The sequence below is a fragment of the Arvicanthis niloticus genome, chromosome 12, assembly GCF_011762505.2.
Source record: "Arvicanthis niloticus isolate mArvNil1 chromosome 12, mArvNil1.pat.X, whole genome shotgun sequence".
Lineage (NCBI taxonomy): Eukaryota > Metazoa > Chordata > Mammalia > Rodentia > Muridae > Arvicanthis > Arvicanthis niloticus.
The window spans coordinates 22624233-22641916 of NC_047669.1; the positions used below are offsets into that span (position 1 = coordinate 22624233).

At 36.6% G+C, this 17684-nt stretch overlaps 1 protein-coding gene across 1 annotated transcript in view; it reads left to right on the top strand.

The window, feature by feature from the left end:
- Positions 1–17684, top strand: part of Kpna1 (karyopherin subunit alpha 1) — a 49398-nt gene that overhangs the window by 27067 nt on the left and 4647 nt on the right. The window contains exons 6-12 of the mRNA XM_034514985.2: positions 5267–5398; positions 6094–6182; positions 6508–6607; positions 7483–7646; positions 9013–9091; positions 15389–15514; positions 17414–17541. Of these exons, the coding sequence (XP_034370876.1) occupies positions 5267–5398; positions 6094–6182; positions 6508–6607; positions 7483–7646; positions 9013–9091; positions 15389–15514; positions 17414–17541 (818 nt within the window). The remainder of the gene's footprint in view (positions 1–5266; positions 5399–6093; positions 6183–6507; positions 6608–7482; positions 7647–9012; positions 9092–15388; positions 15515–17413; positions 17542–17684) is intronic.

Below are 17684 nucleotides of genomic sequence, written 5' to 3' on the forward strand. Positions count from 1 at the left end.
CCTCCTTTGTCTACTCATGATTGAGGCATTTTATAAATGACATTCTATTTCCCAGGCTCCTATTGGCTAGGCCATTGCAGATGACTCTTGAGTCTTAATGCTTTGTCTTGATACTTTCTCTCTTTCTGCTCCATCTTTCTCTGTATTTTACATCTTTATTACAGTGGTGAATTTCTTCTAGAGGAGAAGGAAGAAATCCAGAAAAGGTAGAGTACTTCTCTGTCCTATCAGTTTTTCTTCTCCAGTTTGACCTTTGCCAATCCCTATGTTTATTTGAATATAAGATTCTGTTTTGCTTGCTGCTTTCTGGATTATAATTCTGGTCTCCATTTAAGTCCAGAATTGCCAGACAGTTGAAAAATCATGTTTACACTGAGAGCAAGGAAAGAGAGATTTTCTCAGAAAAAAGGAAATCCAGACAACCAACACTGCAGAGAACAGAGCCTGAGCCCCTAAGCAACCTGCCAAGAGAACTAGGGATCAAAAGAGGAGTTTGCTGCAGTTTATCATTTGAAATGGTTTGTGGGAAAAGACAGCTGTTTTGTTAATTATAAAGATGTTGCTCCCCAGTCTCTGGGGGATGAGCGTAGTTGAACAGTGCCAGTCATACCATCAGATCAGCAGTTCTTAGTTTTTATTAGATAATTATAGAAGCCTACTAATACACTAACAAAATAAGGCAGAATCTTCTAGACTTAAAATGATAAGCCTTGAGAAACAAATCTCCCTGTTTCTACATTCTCCTGTACTTTATATGCAGTATAGTATATTTATACAGTTTCCTTTCCTGGCTGACACATATAAAGTCCTATATCATTTTGTGATTCATAATTGGTTAGAGTTTAGGTGAACATCTTTAAAAGATCTGATTTGCTTTTATCTAAATTTCTAGATTCCACCCTTGTCCAGACTAGTAATTGAGATCAAAGACTGAAAAATGATTCCTCTCAAGTGACCACTTTATACATTTTTGCCTTAACTCTGAGAAGTAACCAGTCTAGTGTTTGTGGTTGTCGTCTCCAGCTTTCCTTCTGCATGTGAAGCACAGCATACTATTCTCTCTCTAGTGAGTACTGGGTAACACCCATCAGCTCTAAAGCAGTACGAAATTGAAGTATGTTGGAGACATACTTGCTCTGCTATGGCTTCAAATAAATAGATGTGTTCTGGAAAGCTTTGTGGCTTGGGGAGAGCACTACATGTAAATGATAGTGTATTTATACCTGCCTGTTTTCTGGAGATGTGAGTAGTGTTTTTTGATAAGATTTTTACCATTTCTCTTTCAGAAAGAGACTGGTAGTACATGGCACAAAGGAAATTGGATGATTCAATAATAAATCCCAGGGCTAAGTTTAATTTTTTTTCATCCTGTAGCTAAAGAACTGAGTTTTAGTGAACTTCTACCATTTTGTCTACTCAAACCAGTAGAGTATCTCAAATAAGTAAGCTAAAAATACCTCTGTTTGGACATCACTACCCAGATACTCTCTTGCCATTCAAACTGGAAGTGAATTTGGGTAGAATCTAAGATTTTGGAATTAAGCAGTTACTTAGCTTAAGAGTATGGTCAAGCTTAGTGATTCCCTCTAACCTTTGGTGTGAGACTAGTCTGCTCTCTGAGATGTTCTGTGGGCCCACTTGTTTGAGTTCAGGCCCAGCATCTTTATACTATCTTCTGCAGTGCTGAGACACTGTGTTTCCTGCTTCTAAACATTAGATGGCACTCCTCCAAAAGTTGCAAATTTGAATGAAGTTTGCTTAGTTTTTTCCCTTTCTTGACTTTCTTGTCCCCTCTGGAAACTTAGTATGATAAACTGCAGTAAACTTCACCCTCTTCCCTTCCCATCTTCACTGATCTCTACCTTTCCTGGAGGGTTGCTCAGATACCTCAGGTGCTCTTCTCTGCAGAGTTTGATAACCTGGGTTTATTTTTCTGATGTGAGCCTTTCTTTTCACTTGCTCTCCAGGTGAGCCTGGCATTTGCTAGGAACCAGAGTGGAACCGGCAAAGTGGCCAGCAACAGAGTCCTGATCCAAATGGAGAAAGGGAGCCAGGCGTACCTCAACCTGGAGTGGGAAACTTGATAGGAGGTCAGAAGTACTTCAGCTTTGGATTCTCATTTTCCTTATTATTAAAGGAACTGAGCACCAGAAGGTAGAGACTCAGAAAGAGGACAGAGAGAAAAACACAAAGTGAAGAACACAGATTACAGCTGTAGCAATCAGTTCTTATTTAGCAAGTTCCTGTGCAAAACATCAGCGGGTCATAATTTATAAGCAATTGTAGTTATGCAATAGGCTGTTTTCTGTGGTGCAGTTTTTGGACTGCTAAGAATACATCAGTATAGGACAACAGAGAAAGCTAAGGCTGTAATAATATTGCCCATGTTACGTTACTTTTAGTGATAACATTTCTTAGATACTCCCTTTCATTTTTCAGGTTATTTTTCTCTTGAGTTAATACAAGTACTTAAGTAGTCATTGTTTCTTTCTCTTATATCTTTCTGTATTTGTAGTCACCATTAGTTCTGAGATTTTCTGTTTAACGACCTCTTTCTGGTTGCTTTCTAATCCAGCATTCAAGGCTGAAATATTAAAAAACAAAGCTTCCTATCTTAGTGAAACGGAGCTTGTAATACAAACTGAGGAAATGACATCTAGGTAACTCTCATCCAAGTTTTAAAAAAAAAAATTACCTACATATTAAACACATTTGCTAGTGGCTGACATTAGCAGGCCTCCATTCCTGAAGTGAGTTCTGTCTTTCTCATTTCATCTGTCCTACACACATGCAATAAATACCAAAACTACTTTTACATTTCCATCCTGGAATGATGTTTGCATTCAGAGATGGCTACCATTATGGTTATGATTATGTAGTGAGTATAATCGTAACTATGGCACATTAGCTCTTTCAGAAGCTTGCTTACCATTCATGTTCAGCTCTTGATCACTTTTTCATTTTTCTAATCATCATTGCAGTTCTGTTTTTCTGTTTTATTTTTCTGAGTAGGTTTTTGATTCTTATTTTTCCCAGAGACCTTTGATGTTAAACTCAGCCAGCAGTATCAACCTGGCAGCAGTTTATGTTCAAATTGATTTTTTTTCCCTACCGATAACTCTTTAACATGCTCTTTATGTTATCAGGGTATTATTAGTGTGATTTTCATCAAAATCTGACTGCAATGGTTTTTCTCTTAGATTTGTAGTATCCAGATAGGACTACTCTTTCCAGATCACCTCTCATCAGTTTTCAACTTCTTTTGACTTGAACTCTATAGTAACTGGTAATTATTTTTTGAACTTTTTAAAAAAATATATTTATTTATGCATGTGAGTACACTGTTGATCTCTTCAGACACACCAGAAGAGGGCATCTGATCCCATTACAGATGGTTGTGAACCACCATGTGGTTGCTGGGAATTGAACTCAGGACCTCTGGAAGAGCAGTCAATGCTCTAAACTGCTGAGCCATCTCTCCAGCCCTTATTTTTTGAACTTTGTACTTGCCTTCTGATAGGACAGTCTGCTGCTTTCTTTTCATTTGCCTTGTGTTTTAACCAATTAGTTTTAAAGATTTATTAAGTATACAATGTTCTGTATGCATGTATGTCTGCACACCAGAAGAGGGCAGGGTGCCAGGTCTCTTTATAGATGGCTGTGAGCTACATGTTTCTGGGGATTGAACTCAGGACCTCTGGAAGAGCAGCCAGTGCTCCTAACCACTGAGCCATCTCTCCAGCCCCTAACCAATCAGTTTTAAATAGTGAGTTACATAAACTACATTTTAGGCAACCTTTCCTCTATAGGATAAATAATGTGTATGCTGTTTGAACTTTTCCTAGGTAGTAGAACTAAAAGCAAATGAAATATTTTTATGTATATGTTTCAGAGAGATTGAAAATAGTTTGAACATATCTTCAACTAATAATTTAACTAGAGATAAATATATGAAGTGCTTTTTATCCCCATGATCTTTCAGCTTTAATTTTTTTATTCCCCTCCTCCTGTCTTTATTGATGTAGTTGCATGTATGTAAGTCATATAGTACTGGCCAAGCATTTCTGCTTTCAGAGTGTCTTTGACTGCCCTTTTGTTCTGGAGACAGTTTCCCAACTATAGACCAAATCAGATCATCATACATAAATGTAACCCTTTACTGATCACATTACTCTTAAAAATAAGCAAACTAAAGCAAGGGACAAGAAAGAACACATAGGTTTCTCTCACTTTTATCTTGTTTCTTTTGCTGTACATTTACTATAGCCACATGGATTTGTTCTGCTACATCCAATGATTGACAGCTTAATTTTCCCTGTGACAGTTGCCTTTTACCTGATATAAACCTTAGAAAATATCCACAAGTATATTTTTGATGACATGTAATTGATTTTTTCATTCAGTTATACCTCTAAATAGAAATGTGATACTTTTTTTCTACTACATACACTATTTATTAAAGAATAGAGAATGGTAGAAGGAATTAACCTTATTCAGGGGTCAGTTTTGGATTTCTTAATGTTAAGCTAAAGAGAAAATTAGGGATCTCTAAAATTGGTAATATGCTGTAATTGTTGTTGGCAATGACTTCATTTCTATTTACCAATACTGTAATACTAGATCGAATTTTCAACTCTGTTCAACTTTGCCACCACCTCTTTCTTCATCTTCCTCCTCATCCCCCTTTCCCTTTTTCTTATAAGAAACTTATCTTTAGCTGGGCACAGTGGTACTTGTCTTTAATCCTAGCACTTGGGAGGCAGATGCAGGCAGACCTCTTGATTTCAAGGCTAGTGTGGTCTACATAGAGAGCTCCAGGCCATTTCCCAATCAACTAGGCCTGTCTATGTAAACTTATCAATGGTTTCTTGGGACTGTCCAGAGATTATGTGTATAATACGTATATTAATGCATTTATTCCTTTTTAATTCTTTAATTAATGAAATGGTATGTTAACTGTATTGAAGTATTTTATTTGTCATTTTGTTTCTTTTCATTAGAGACCATTTCTATCAACTTATAAAACACATTATTTTTCTGTGGTTTCATGGTAACTATACTTTGGTCTGAAATTTTAGATACCTCTGAATATTTCTTTATAGACTGAGGTATTCTGGAAATTATTTTAAATGAGCATGGTATTTACATTATGCCAGTAATAGTCCCAGTCTGATTCCAGACTTTTTTTTATGTCCAAAATATTGTATTGCTTTATGTAAATAACTTAAATTTTAAAAAATAATGCAACTTACTTTTGTCTTTGTAGTTTGAATCAGCTTGGGTCCTGACAAATATTGCTTCAGGAAACTCTCTTCAGACCCGGAATGTGATTCAGGCAGGAGCCGTGCCTATCTTCATCGAGTTGCTTAGCTCAGAGTTTGAAGATGTCCAGGAGCAGGTAAGACCTCAGCAGTACCACACACAAGAGAGCTCACACTCTCATAGTCATACCCAGCTTCATGTAGATGACGCCAGCACAGTGATTCATAGCTTGTTTAAATAGGAGAAAGAAATCCTCTAGCATTTCCCTTCCAACCATGGGATTCTTGGAGCTTTTAGCTGTCTTCCCCCCAAAAGTGTCGGTATGGCATGTACACCTATGAGACCATTGTTTATTAAACCTTCACAAGTTTAATAAACGTCTGTATTTTTATTTTGGTTACGTGCTTAGAGTTTCTATTAAAAGCAACCTTAAGTACATTTTTAATCTACCAAGAAAGCCATTTAAATTCTTGTCCTCTGCAAAGGACTATAAATATTGCTTATGAGCGAGGATAGGATCCTTTAAAATAATCACCTCCAGACTAGTGGTGTAGCTTAGTGGGGGAGCAGTTGTTGAGCCTGTGTGAAGTCCTGAGTTCAGTTCCTAGCATGGAAAACGGTTCCTTTTGCTCGTTCCACACAGTCACATATTTTCTAACTCTAATCCTGGAATTGGGTTGACTCCCTGATGAGCGGTTTTTAGAGTTAATAATAATCTTTATATAAAATATTGGTGAGCTATTATATGACTTTGTAAAATGTTACTGGCATCTCTTTTAAAGAATTGTGAGGGAATGAAAGTATGCAACTTTATGAATGATTCTTTTACAGGCAGTCTGGGCTCTTGGGAACATTGCTGGAGATAGTACCATGTGCAGGGACTATGTCTTAGACTGCAATATCCTCCCTCCTCTTCTGCAGTAAGTGTCTTTTTTTTTTTTTTTTTTTTTTTTTTTGAGTAATGAATATATGAGAAGTATCACATCTAGGGATTTCATTTTGGATATCCTAGTGTTACTTTGATTTCACCTGTCTTGTTATATTGTTAGAGTGATGTCTCTTACTGAAATTCTCAAATAGTGTATTAAAATTAGTGAAGTTTCTCTCAGAGAATGAATAATGTAGGAAAGGAATTAAATCTTTATTGTTCTGGAGAAAAGATAGAGACATCCTTTATCAGCAGTAGTATTTCCTTTATAGAGAATTAGTATCTTAAAACTTACCATGGAACCATTATACTTGTAGGTTATTTTCAAAGCAAAACCGCTTGACCATGACCCGGAACGCAGTATGGGCTTTATCTAATCTCTGCAGAGGGAAGAGCCCACCTCCAGAATTTGCTAAGGTAAACACTGTGCTTTTGGGAAATTATTAGGGAAAAATGCTCTTAAATAGTAATGTTTACAGCAAAAGGTTTTGTTTGCTTTGTTTTTTTTGTTTTTCTTTTCTTTTTCTTTTTGGTTTTTCGAGACAGGGTTTCTCTGTGTAGCCCTGGCTGTCCTGGAACTCATTCTGTAGACCAGGCTGGCCTCAAACTCAGAAATCCGCCTGCCTCTGCCTCCCAAGTGCTGGGATTGAGGGTGTGCGCCACCACTGCCCGGCTTTGTTTTGTTTTTCAAGACAGGGTTTCTCTTGTAGCTTTGGCTGTCCTAGAACTTGGTCTGTAGACCAGGCTGTCCTTGAACTCACAGAAGTCTGCTTCCCTCTGCTTCCTAAGTGTTGGGATGGCATGAGCCATCACCACCTGGCTAAGGTAATTTTTGGTAAAATTTAGAATGTTAGAAAATGTATTGGTTTGTAGAGAAAATGCTTCTGGTAGTTTGTTTTTGTTTTAATTTAGGGTAATTTCTCAGTGCACTATGAAGCTCTATATTACTTTTTAGGGCTGTAGCAGTTTTCGTAGATAACAAAGTTGTGCAACAGAAGTTCTCAGCTGTAGTATTTGTGGAAGTTCCTTTACCTCCTTGTTGTGTGTATTAAGGATAAATGCATACGAATTTTCTTCCTGAAGTAATTTTTCTTGTGTTCTGACTACCTCAGTTTAATAAACTGAGTATCTACTGACCACATTGCCAGAGATAGAAATGTCCTTCAGACACTTAGGAGTTCCTAACTAGAAGTATAAACTACTCCATAACTCACCCAGCATCTGTCTGATAGGCTTCTTGAGAGTCTTATCTCACTCCAGAAGTTGTAATCCTCTTTTTTTTCTCCCCACAGGTTTCTCCCTGTCTGAATGTCCTTTCTTGGTTGCTGTTTGTCAGCGACACTGATGTACTGGCTGATGCCTGCTGGGCCCTCTCGTATCTGTCAGATGGACCCAATGATAAAATCCAGGCAGTCATCGATGCAGGAGTGTGCAGGAGACTTGTGGAGCTTCTGATGTAAGATGGTCTTTAAGAAAGTGTCTGACGCACTCCTGGGTTGTCTTCCTTCCTGTTGCCATGATTCAGTCTCAGAAGTGGACTTAGATGAGGAGAGGACTGGGTTCATTTGATTTTCACTTCCGGGTCACAGTCTGTCACTGAGGGAAACCAGGGAAGTAACCTGAGTACAAACTGGATGACTGCTGCTTACTGACTTGTTCTGCCTTGCTGCCCAACTCATGCTCAGCCAGTTTATCACTAGGGTTAGTGTTGCTCACAGTGGACCGGGCTCTTCCCACTCATAGCAGTCATGGGCCAAGACAATCTCTCACAGCCAGACAACCCCTCAGTTGAGACTTATTCAGGTTGTGCCAGGTTAGCAGCTGATGCTAACTAGTACACTGTACGATTTTTTCCACACCCCTGGTATTAGTCGGTTATAAATCTTACTGATTTATTATACATTGGCCAGTTGCCTCTTGTTTATATTGATGTCATTTTTAGTTTCATTTTTGAGACCTAATGAAGAATGTATTATTCCTCTACCATTATTAGTCCTTTAGCAGAATGTTTTGGAAAGTTTTCTCTGTGTGTTTCTATCTCCGTTATTCTACCCATATTGGAAGGCCTAAGGCCAGGTACTAGAAATCAAATGCATGCTGCTATGATAAATTGCGGTTTCTTACTTAACAACCCAGACTAGTTTTAGACTTTGGATCTATTTTTGTAATGCTTTTGGTGATAGCATGGAAGATTTACTCTTGGCATAAATAATTTGAGACTGTGTTAGCCAAATCTTAGCTAATACTTAGAAGAAATATAGCCATAATAAGATAATGAAAGTCTCAAATGTATTGTTTTATTTACCTTGAAATCTGTCCTCAATATCTGTCTTCACATATATACAGCAGGCTTTATGGAAACCTTTCTTGACCATTAAGGCAGCTTTGTAGTTTAGTGGAAACAGTAAAGTGTTTGAGATGTGAATCTCATTTGGGTTCTGAAGTTAGCTGAACTGTTGACATAGCAGTTTCAGAAATAAGAACAGTGTATAAATGTTACCTGTGCTTCCTGGTCACCTCAGAAGCTCCATGAGACAAGTAAGGGAGAGAGAGGGTCCCTGTAGCAAAGAATAAAAGTGTGGAATTCGGTGCTGAAGTACTCGGGAAAGATTACTAGGAAAGACTTTTTAAAAATGAGAATGATTTCTTTTTAAGGTAATGGTCAATTCTGCTACCATGCTAGATTCCCTAAATAGCTGTAATCATGAAGTTCCTTTCTGCTCTAAAATTGAATCACATTTTCCTTATTTTGAGTTTCATCCCCAAAGAGAAGATTTTGGATAGAATTATTGTCTCTAACTTTTTTTTTTTTATGGTTGCAGGCATAATGATTATAAAGTGGTTTCTCCTGCCTTGCGGGCTGTGGGAAACATTGTCACAGGGGATGATATTCAGACACAGGTATGAACAAGTGCTAAAGTTTCTTTTCTAAAGTTTCTCACTTTAGAGTCCATTGAACTTGACAAGCACAGTTGTGTTATTAAATTTTGTATTGTTGAGCATCCCAACTGACACGCTGTTTAATAGTCTCAGTATCTTAGGTGTCTCTTTATCTCTACAGCCTTGTAAAGTACTGCTACCTCCCAGAGACCAAATATTCAAAACATGAACCTAGAAGGAAATTTCATATTAAACTACACTAGGTTATATAATTTTAGATCTATACTATGTTAACCTTAATCATGTCTGTTCCTCTGTAATCTAATAGATCCTGGCATAGCACAAAGTATTCAAACATATATTGCTAGGTGGGGTTGTGCATGCTTCTAATCCCAATACTTGGGAGTCAGAAGCAAGAGAATATTGACTTTTAGTCCAGCCTAGGCAACATAGTGGGATTTTAATTTTTATTATTGTTGTTGTTATTATTACTACTATTATTATTTTATTATGATGATGATGATCTTGAGGGGATGTGGGGAGGTGTTGGGTAGAGTGGTATAAGGAGGTTTTGGTTTGTTTGTTTTTACCATGTCTACTTAATTTACCTTCCTATTCATTCCAAACCATCATTTCCCTCAATTTATTCTTTCCTTTATGATCTTTTTTTTCTCAGGCAATACATAGAAAGATATACTCACCATAGATAAGACAAAAATAGATCAAAGAAAGGATTCTATCTGATTTAGTGAAATCGGTGGGTTTATTGAGGTTACTTACAGGAACATGGAGGCCTTGCAGCTGTTTCATTGACATTCAAGAAGCATGTATCATTGGAATCGGATTTGAAATTTTCAGACAGCTATATATACCAGTAGAAAGCCTCCTTCCTCAGAGCTGAGTACCACTCACATCACATCACGGTCTCAGAGAGCTGATTGATGAAGACACAGTTGTATGACACCCATAAGAACAGCTCAGGATATCCTCCTGACCTTTTAACAAAGTGTTACTTCCCTCTTAGATGCAGTTTGTGTCTTACAAAGGACCTGACAAATTCCTAACTTAGATTTTAGCTTCATTCTCTTTTTTGGGCCTATTTATTTTGGGAGTATAAACTTTATAATAGCCTTACTCCTAGTCACTGCTTTTGTTCTTAGGGTGCTTTCTTAGGGTGGCCCATGTGTTCACCCCACCCCCACCCCACTTTTAGGCATTTTTTGTTCTTAGGGTGCTTTTCTTAGGGTGGCCCATGTGTTCACCCCACCCCCACCCCACTTTTAGGCATTTTTTTTGCAGTGTTCTCTTTGTTTAAGAAGTTCTGTGTGGCCCAAGGCCCCCTCCCCATGAAGTTTTTCTAGAATACTCTTTGCCATGTATTCTTTTTAATTCCTGACATGTTTATTTTCTAGATCACTTCTTTGTATTTAAAAATTATATTGTGACATCTCTCAGCAATTTGATCTTTTATTACCCCCAGTATTAACAATTAATTGAATTTCCCAACTGCTGCTACTCCTCATACACACTTCTGACGTGTTTAGCTTTTGCAGTGTTATTGTATACTTCTGTGAAACAGTGTGCATCTGTTTTTGTTGTTGTTTTTCCCTATTGTTCACTTAACATTCTCTTAGAAGCTTTATAATTCCTTCTGGGTAGTTAACCTAGAATTGTTTGTGTCAATAGTTTGAAAAAACAAAACACTTTGCTCTACTTTAATTCAATCCTTTGTCCCTCAATATTTAGCCTTTCTTGTTCTCTTTTCTACATGTTATAACATACCCACATGTACACTTGCTTACATATAGACATAAATTATTTGCTAGATTGTACATATGAGAGAAAACACGTGGGCTTTTTCTTTCTGAAGTTCATGTGATCTTGCTTAATATTATATATTCTAAGCATATCTATTATCCTACAAAGTTGATAATTTTAATTTTGAGACCTGAATAATACTCTTTTTAAATATATACTAACTTTTTATTATCCATTAATCTATATTAATGGATAGCTAGGTTTATTCTAATTTTTTTCTATAACGAATAAAGCAGCATTAAACTTTAGGCTGTAGGTATCTCTGTGGTAGGGTATGGAATTCTCAGGGTATCTGCTGAGGGCAAAGTAGAGGTGTCCTGTATCTGGCTGTCTCTAGCACTGTAGTTGTCTAGTGTAACTTGAGGTCTGGTACTCTGATACTTCAGCAGTGTTTTTGCTCTTTAGGATTGCTGTGGGGTTTTGGTGTTTTTGTTTTTTGTTTTTATTGTTGTTGTTCCATATGAATTTTGTATTGCCTTTTTTTTTTAAAGCTGAGAAACATGACATAAGAAATTTGGTAGATACTGCATTAATTTTGTAAATTAGTTTTGTTACTTATATCCATTTTAATAAAATTTATTCTGCCAATCCAGAATCTGTTTTTATTGTCTAGTATCTTCTGAAATTTTCTTTGTCATTGTCTTGAAGTTTTTACTGTAGAGGTCTTTTACTTATAGGCTAAATTCATTCGTAGATAGATTTTAGGGGGAGTTATTTTGAATGGAATATTTTTTCTAATTTTCTGAGAGTAAATTGTTGGTACAAGTAAATGTTCTTTGTTTAATTATATTAAATTTGTAACTTGCAACTTTAATATATTTATTAGATCCAAGGCTGGGCACAATGACACACATTGTCAGTTCCAGCACTTGAGAGGCAGAGGCAGGCGGATCTCTGAATTGTGGACAGCCTGGTTTACATAGGAAGTTCTAGGCCAGTTAGAGCTAAGACCCTGCTTCAAAATAGTAAAAGACAAAAAACACAAAAGGACAAAACCAAACCAGAATCCTATGTAGAAATAGGGAGACTTTTATGTCTCTTGTTTTAATTCCTTTATGTCTTTGTCTTTATGTCAAGTTGCTTTAGCTAAAAATTTGGGCACTATCAAAAAAGAGAGAGGAAAGTGTACTTATGTTCTTCATTTTTGAGGAAATACTCTTAATTTGTCTCCATTTAAAGTTGGCTGTAGGTTTGTTGTATATATCCTTTATTATAAATTTGAGGTATTAAAGTTTTGAACCATCTATTCCTAAAGTTATCATAACTTTTATTGTGAAGGGATGTTGAACTTGTCAAATGCTTTTTCAGTCAGTTGAAATGGTTATATAGTTTCTTGTCTCTGAGTTTACTCATGGTATATTACACTTACTGATATATATGTGTTAATCAACCTTGCCTTTCTGTGATAAAGCCCACTTGGTCTTAATGTGTCCTTGGATTTGGTTTTTAAGTATTTTAAAAATTTTTTTGCATTTATGTTCATCAAGAAAATTTTTTTTTTTTTTTTTTTTTTTTTTTTTTTAAATTGATATGTCTTGACCTGGTTTTGATGTCACGATAATGCTGGCTTTGTAGAATGAATTTGGCAGTTTTCCTTTATGTTTTATGGAACAAATAAAGAACTGGTATGAAGTCTTCCTTGGTGGTTTGCTAGGACTCTAATTCATCTGGCCTCTGCTTTTCTTTGAGGAGAAACTTTTAAAGACAGTTTCAGTCTTATTGTTTGCCAAGGGTCTGCTTATTTATAGCTTAGGGCTTAATTTTGGTAGATGATAAACATTTATTTTTTTAGGTTATCCAGCTTTTCAGGCACAAATTATGAAAGAATAAAGCTAATTGTTTTCTTATTCTAACTTTGTCATGGATTTTTGGTGGTGAATGAGTGTATCACATAGTGAAAGTGTGAAGCGCCATAGCTTCAGAATGGTTGTTTTAACTACATAGAGGTTTACTGAGATTTATAGACTTAGGGCCTCGTTAATTTTGGTGGGTTATTCCTACTTTATTTGCAAGGTTTTTAAATAATAAAAAATAAAATAAAAACAATATTTGTGACAAAACTGATTTTAGAAAGTTCTGTTTATTTTTTTGCTTTTCTGTCATGTAAGAATAGAATTTTGTCCTCTCTGGCTCTTCAGCTTTCTGTGGTGTGAGGATGTAGTAAGAAGACTTTTTACGCCAGGCAACATGAGAAGTATATCTCTGCCCCGCCCCTCCCTTCCCCACTCCACTCTTCTTCCCCCCACCCCATCTCTCTCCCATCACCCTCTCTACCTTCTTACCTTTCTTGTCCTCCTTCTGTAGCCCTGGCTGTCCTGGAACTCACTCTGTAGACCTTGGTGGCCTTGAACTTGGAATCCACCTGCCTCTGCTGGGATTAAGAGGCACACACCACCACTGCCAGGCTCTTTGTAAATGAAAGACAGTTTGAGCTGGAATTTTCATTGTTTTAGTTGGTACATTAAATAGGAAATGCATAGCTTTGTTTTAGTTTTGAATATTTATACTTGTGAAGAAATTTTCTATTAATTTTAAGTTTTTCCTTTTAATTTATTTAACTAAGATAAAATATTTGTTGTAATTTTATTTTACATCTCTTTTGTGTCTTTTTATGCATGTGTTGGTGTGATACCTGTGTATGTCACATGGTAGTCAGAGAAGAACTTAATGGAAGTCTCTTTTCCTATGTGGGTCATGGAGACTGAATTCAGATCATCAGGCCAGTTGCCAGCAAATGACCTTTCCCTTTGAGCCATATTGCCGTGCATGTTACAAATAGTTTTTCATATGAGATGGTGTCCATTTTTAACTTTAGGATTTTTGACATGTAGCAGTTTTTATTAGATGAAGTGTTGGGGGTTTTTTTTGCCTGTTATTTTAGTATCGTATGTCTGGAAATGCTGCACAGCATCTCCAGATCAGCCTGAAATATACTGTTTTATTTTGTTTTTCCTGGCTACTTTGTCGGTAGGTTTATTTTTTTTATTTTTTAAAAAGAATATATTCCATACATCTGGTATGTTATTTTATTTGTGTAGTAAGTAAAACCATTAGATTACCTCTTATTTTCGATTTATTTCTTTGTAAATACTTGCCTCTTTCTGGAATAGAGTGATGGATTCTTGAACTTTACACCATTTTAATGATTTTATCTGTATAATTTTAGTTTCTTATATAATCTGATTTACTTTTGAAAGCTTTTTAAAGGTAGTTTAACTTTTTGTATCTTGTAGACTTCAGTATGTATTTATGGTTTATTGAGTATAAGGTAGAGAGATTGCGGAGGTTAAACCCCTCTTCAACCTCTAGAAAATCAGCCCCAAAGGCTTAGAATGTCATCATTCAGCACCAGAAGCCTACAGCAAAGTTTCCCTCCCCCTTTTCTTTTCAGTGGAGACAGTGTTTTACAATGTTTCACTGGTTGGCCCTATAATTCTCTGTATAAACTAAACTGGGTTTAAACTCAGTAGAAATCCAACTACCTCTGCCTCCCAAGTGCTGGGATTAATGGTATGTGTCACCACACCTGGCCCCTATTTTTAGTTTTAGAAAATGCTTAATTCATTTTATTTTGTGTGTTTTGTGTGTACATATGTATGTGTACCATATGTAAGCTTGGTGCCTCTGAGGACTAGAAGGAAAGCATCAGATCCTGGTTATAAACCACCATGTGGGTGGTGGAAGCTGAGCCTGGTGCTCTCGGCAAGAGCAACAAGTACTCTTAACTGCCGAGCCGTCTTTCTAGTGCCTCTTAGAGTTTTTAAATACTAACATCATTGTAGATGTTGTACTATGGGGTTTTGTTTTATTTCTTTTTAGTTTTTTGTTTGTTTCTTAGGGAACCAGTTGACTATAATGATAAAGCTATCTTCAAATTCAAGATCTTCCTGTTTGCCTCCCAAGTGAATGATTACAGGGTGTGCACCACCACACATGTCCCAGTCAGTGGTTGTGAATGTACACAATGAAACCACTTTAATAATCTTAGAATGCATTTCAGACTCATACTAATTATTTTTTTTATTAGGTTGGTAATTTGGCTCACATGATAAAGGCACTTGCCACCAACCCTGATGCCTGAGTTTGATTCCTAAGACACATGATGGAAGGAGAGTCAACTACTGCACACTTCTCTCTGATTTCCATATGTATTGTGCTTCACTCCAGCCTATATACATACACGAATAAATGCAAGTGTAAAATACTTTATGTATATAAAGTTATTTCTTAAAATGTTGGAGGAGGTTTTTTTCCCCTTCTCCTACATTTGTCTTAAAATAAGTTTGTTGAATTAAAGATGTACTTATTAACCCCCATGGAAGTAGATACTGGAAGATCTGGGATTTCAAGATCCTCTTGTATTAGGCATTGAGTTTGAGGCCACTCTACTACATTGGACCTTGTCTCAAGAACCAAAAACACATCAGAAATCCAAAATCAAATGATATATTGAGAACAATGCCATAATTAAAACTTAAAACTCTTTTTTCTTTCTTTTAGGTAATTTTGAATTGCTCAGCTCTTCAGAGTTTATTGCATCTGCTGAGTAGCCCAAAGGAATCTATCAAAAAAGAAGCATGTTGGACAATCTCTAATATTACTGCTGGAAATAGGGCACAGATTCAGGTAACGCTGTCGTACTGCCTTTTATCCTTGTATGTGAGGTGCATTGTCGAGATATGTGCCTGATTTACTGTATGTCTGTCATGTGTATGTGATGCTATTGGAGACCAGAAGAAGGGATTGAATCTCCCGGAACTGGAGTTACAGGCAGTTGTGTACCATCTGTGGGTGCTAGAAATGGAACTTAGATCCTCTGAGAGAGTAGCAAACAACTGAACCATCTCTCCAGACTCTTTTTAAAAATCTTTATAAGTAAAGTTATTTGTTTGTTTTTTTGTTTGTTTTTTGTTTTTTGTTTTTTTGAGACAGGGTTTCTCAGTGTAGCCCTGGCTGTCCTGGAACTCACTCTGTAGACCAGGCTGGCCTCAAACTCAGAAATCCACCTGCCTCTGCCTCCCAAGTGCTGGGATTAAAGGCGTGCGCCACCACCTCCCGGCTGGTTGGTCTTTAATATGCAGACTTCAGCATTTTTTACAGAACTGTCAACTTCCAGTGTTACCTTTTCAGACTAATTTTTCTTTATTCTGACGTTAGTCTTTTGATATTTTTATTTAGCCCTGCATTTTCTCTTTACCATTTAAAGTTTGGTGACTTACTGAAGATCCAAAAAGAAGTACTTCTGTTTTCAAAATGTTTTGATGGACTATATGCTAAATAGATTGGCTTTACTTCTTATTAAATTATATTTTTCCAGTGAACTCATGTGTTAGATTTATTGACTATTAAAGGCCTTTTGTAATCCCAGCTGGCCTGAATCTCACTGTTCAGACCATGCTGTCCTCATAACTCCCAGAGATATGCCTGCTTTTATCTCCTGAGTGCCAGGATTAAAGATGAATACCACTAGACCCAGGAGGATCTGTTTTCTTTAAATATACCCTTTTAGAGGAAATTATACTAACCTTTATTAGGTTTCTGGGCCAGTTTCAAGCATGAAGGAAGTATATTAGGAAGAGTAGTGACAATATGTAACTGCAATTGAGTAAAATGTGCCATTAAGGTAAAAAGAAATACTGTTATTTTGAGACAGGGTAACAGTGTGTAGCCATGGCTGGCCTGAAATTCACTATGTAGACCAGGTTAGCATCAAACTCAAAGAGATATGTCTGCCTCTCCCTCTCTAGTATTGTGATTAAAAACTTGCATCAACATTTCATGGCCCAGGTAATTAAATACATTTCACTTTATTTGTTTATTGTGTTTGTGTCATAAACAGGTAGGCGATACTATGGGAGATCTATGGGAGTTGTGAGGACAGCATGGTCTGAACAGTGAGATTCAGTCCAGCTAGGATTACAAAAGGCCTTTAATAGTCAGTAAAAATTTTGAATACCTTCATTTTGAGCTTGCCACTACATCTGATATTTCTAATGGCTTCTAGGAATTATAACTCTGCTAGTGTTGTACAGCAAGAACTTTTATCTCCTGAATCATCTCTTCTGATGACTTTTTAAGACCACAAACTCCATAAGAGTATTATCTGTGGTACTAAGTATAAGCGTCCTAAAAAGATAACAGGGCTTGTGCAATGGCTTAGCATGTAAGAGCATTTGCTGAGTGAGCCTAAAGACCTGGAATTGATCCTCAGAACCCATGGTGGAAAGAGAGAGCCAGTGTTGTGTCTATGCATTCACACATACACATAAATTATTTATAAAGGTTAGAAAATGGTAACAGGGAAAGCAAACATCATTTTTCAAGTTAGTAAAGTTATGCTTTTAATCCCAGCATTCAGACAGCAGAGGCAGTTAGAACTGTGAATTGCAGGCCTTGTCTACTTAGGAAGTTCCAGGTCAGTGAGAGCAAAGACAAAACAAAAAATAAAACAAGTTATAATGACAATTTGTAATATTTTTAAAAATCCTGTAACTTCCGTGTTTTTAACTTTTTCTTCACTTTCAGACTGTGATAGATGCTAACATGTTCCCAGCTCTTATTAGTATATTGCAAACAGCAGAGTTCCGGACAAGGAAGGAAGCTGCTTGGGCCATCACAAATGCAACTTCTGGAGGATCAGCTGAGCAGATCAAGTAAGTACTACTTAGGTAGCATCTTGGAAATTAAAGGTAAACAAGTTTAACCTCTCCCCATCCCCAATATATGATCTAAAGCCTTGATCAGTAAGTAATGAATTTCTTGACTGTGAATGCACTTTGTGTCTGGCACTTTGGGA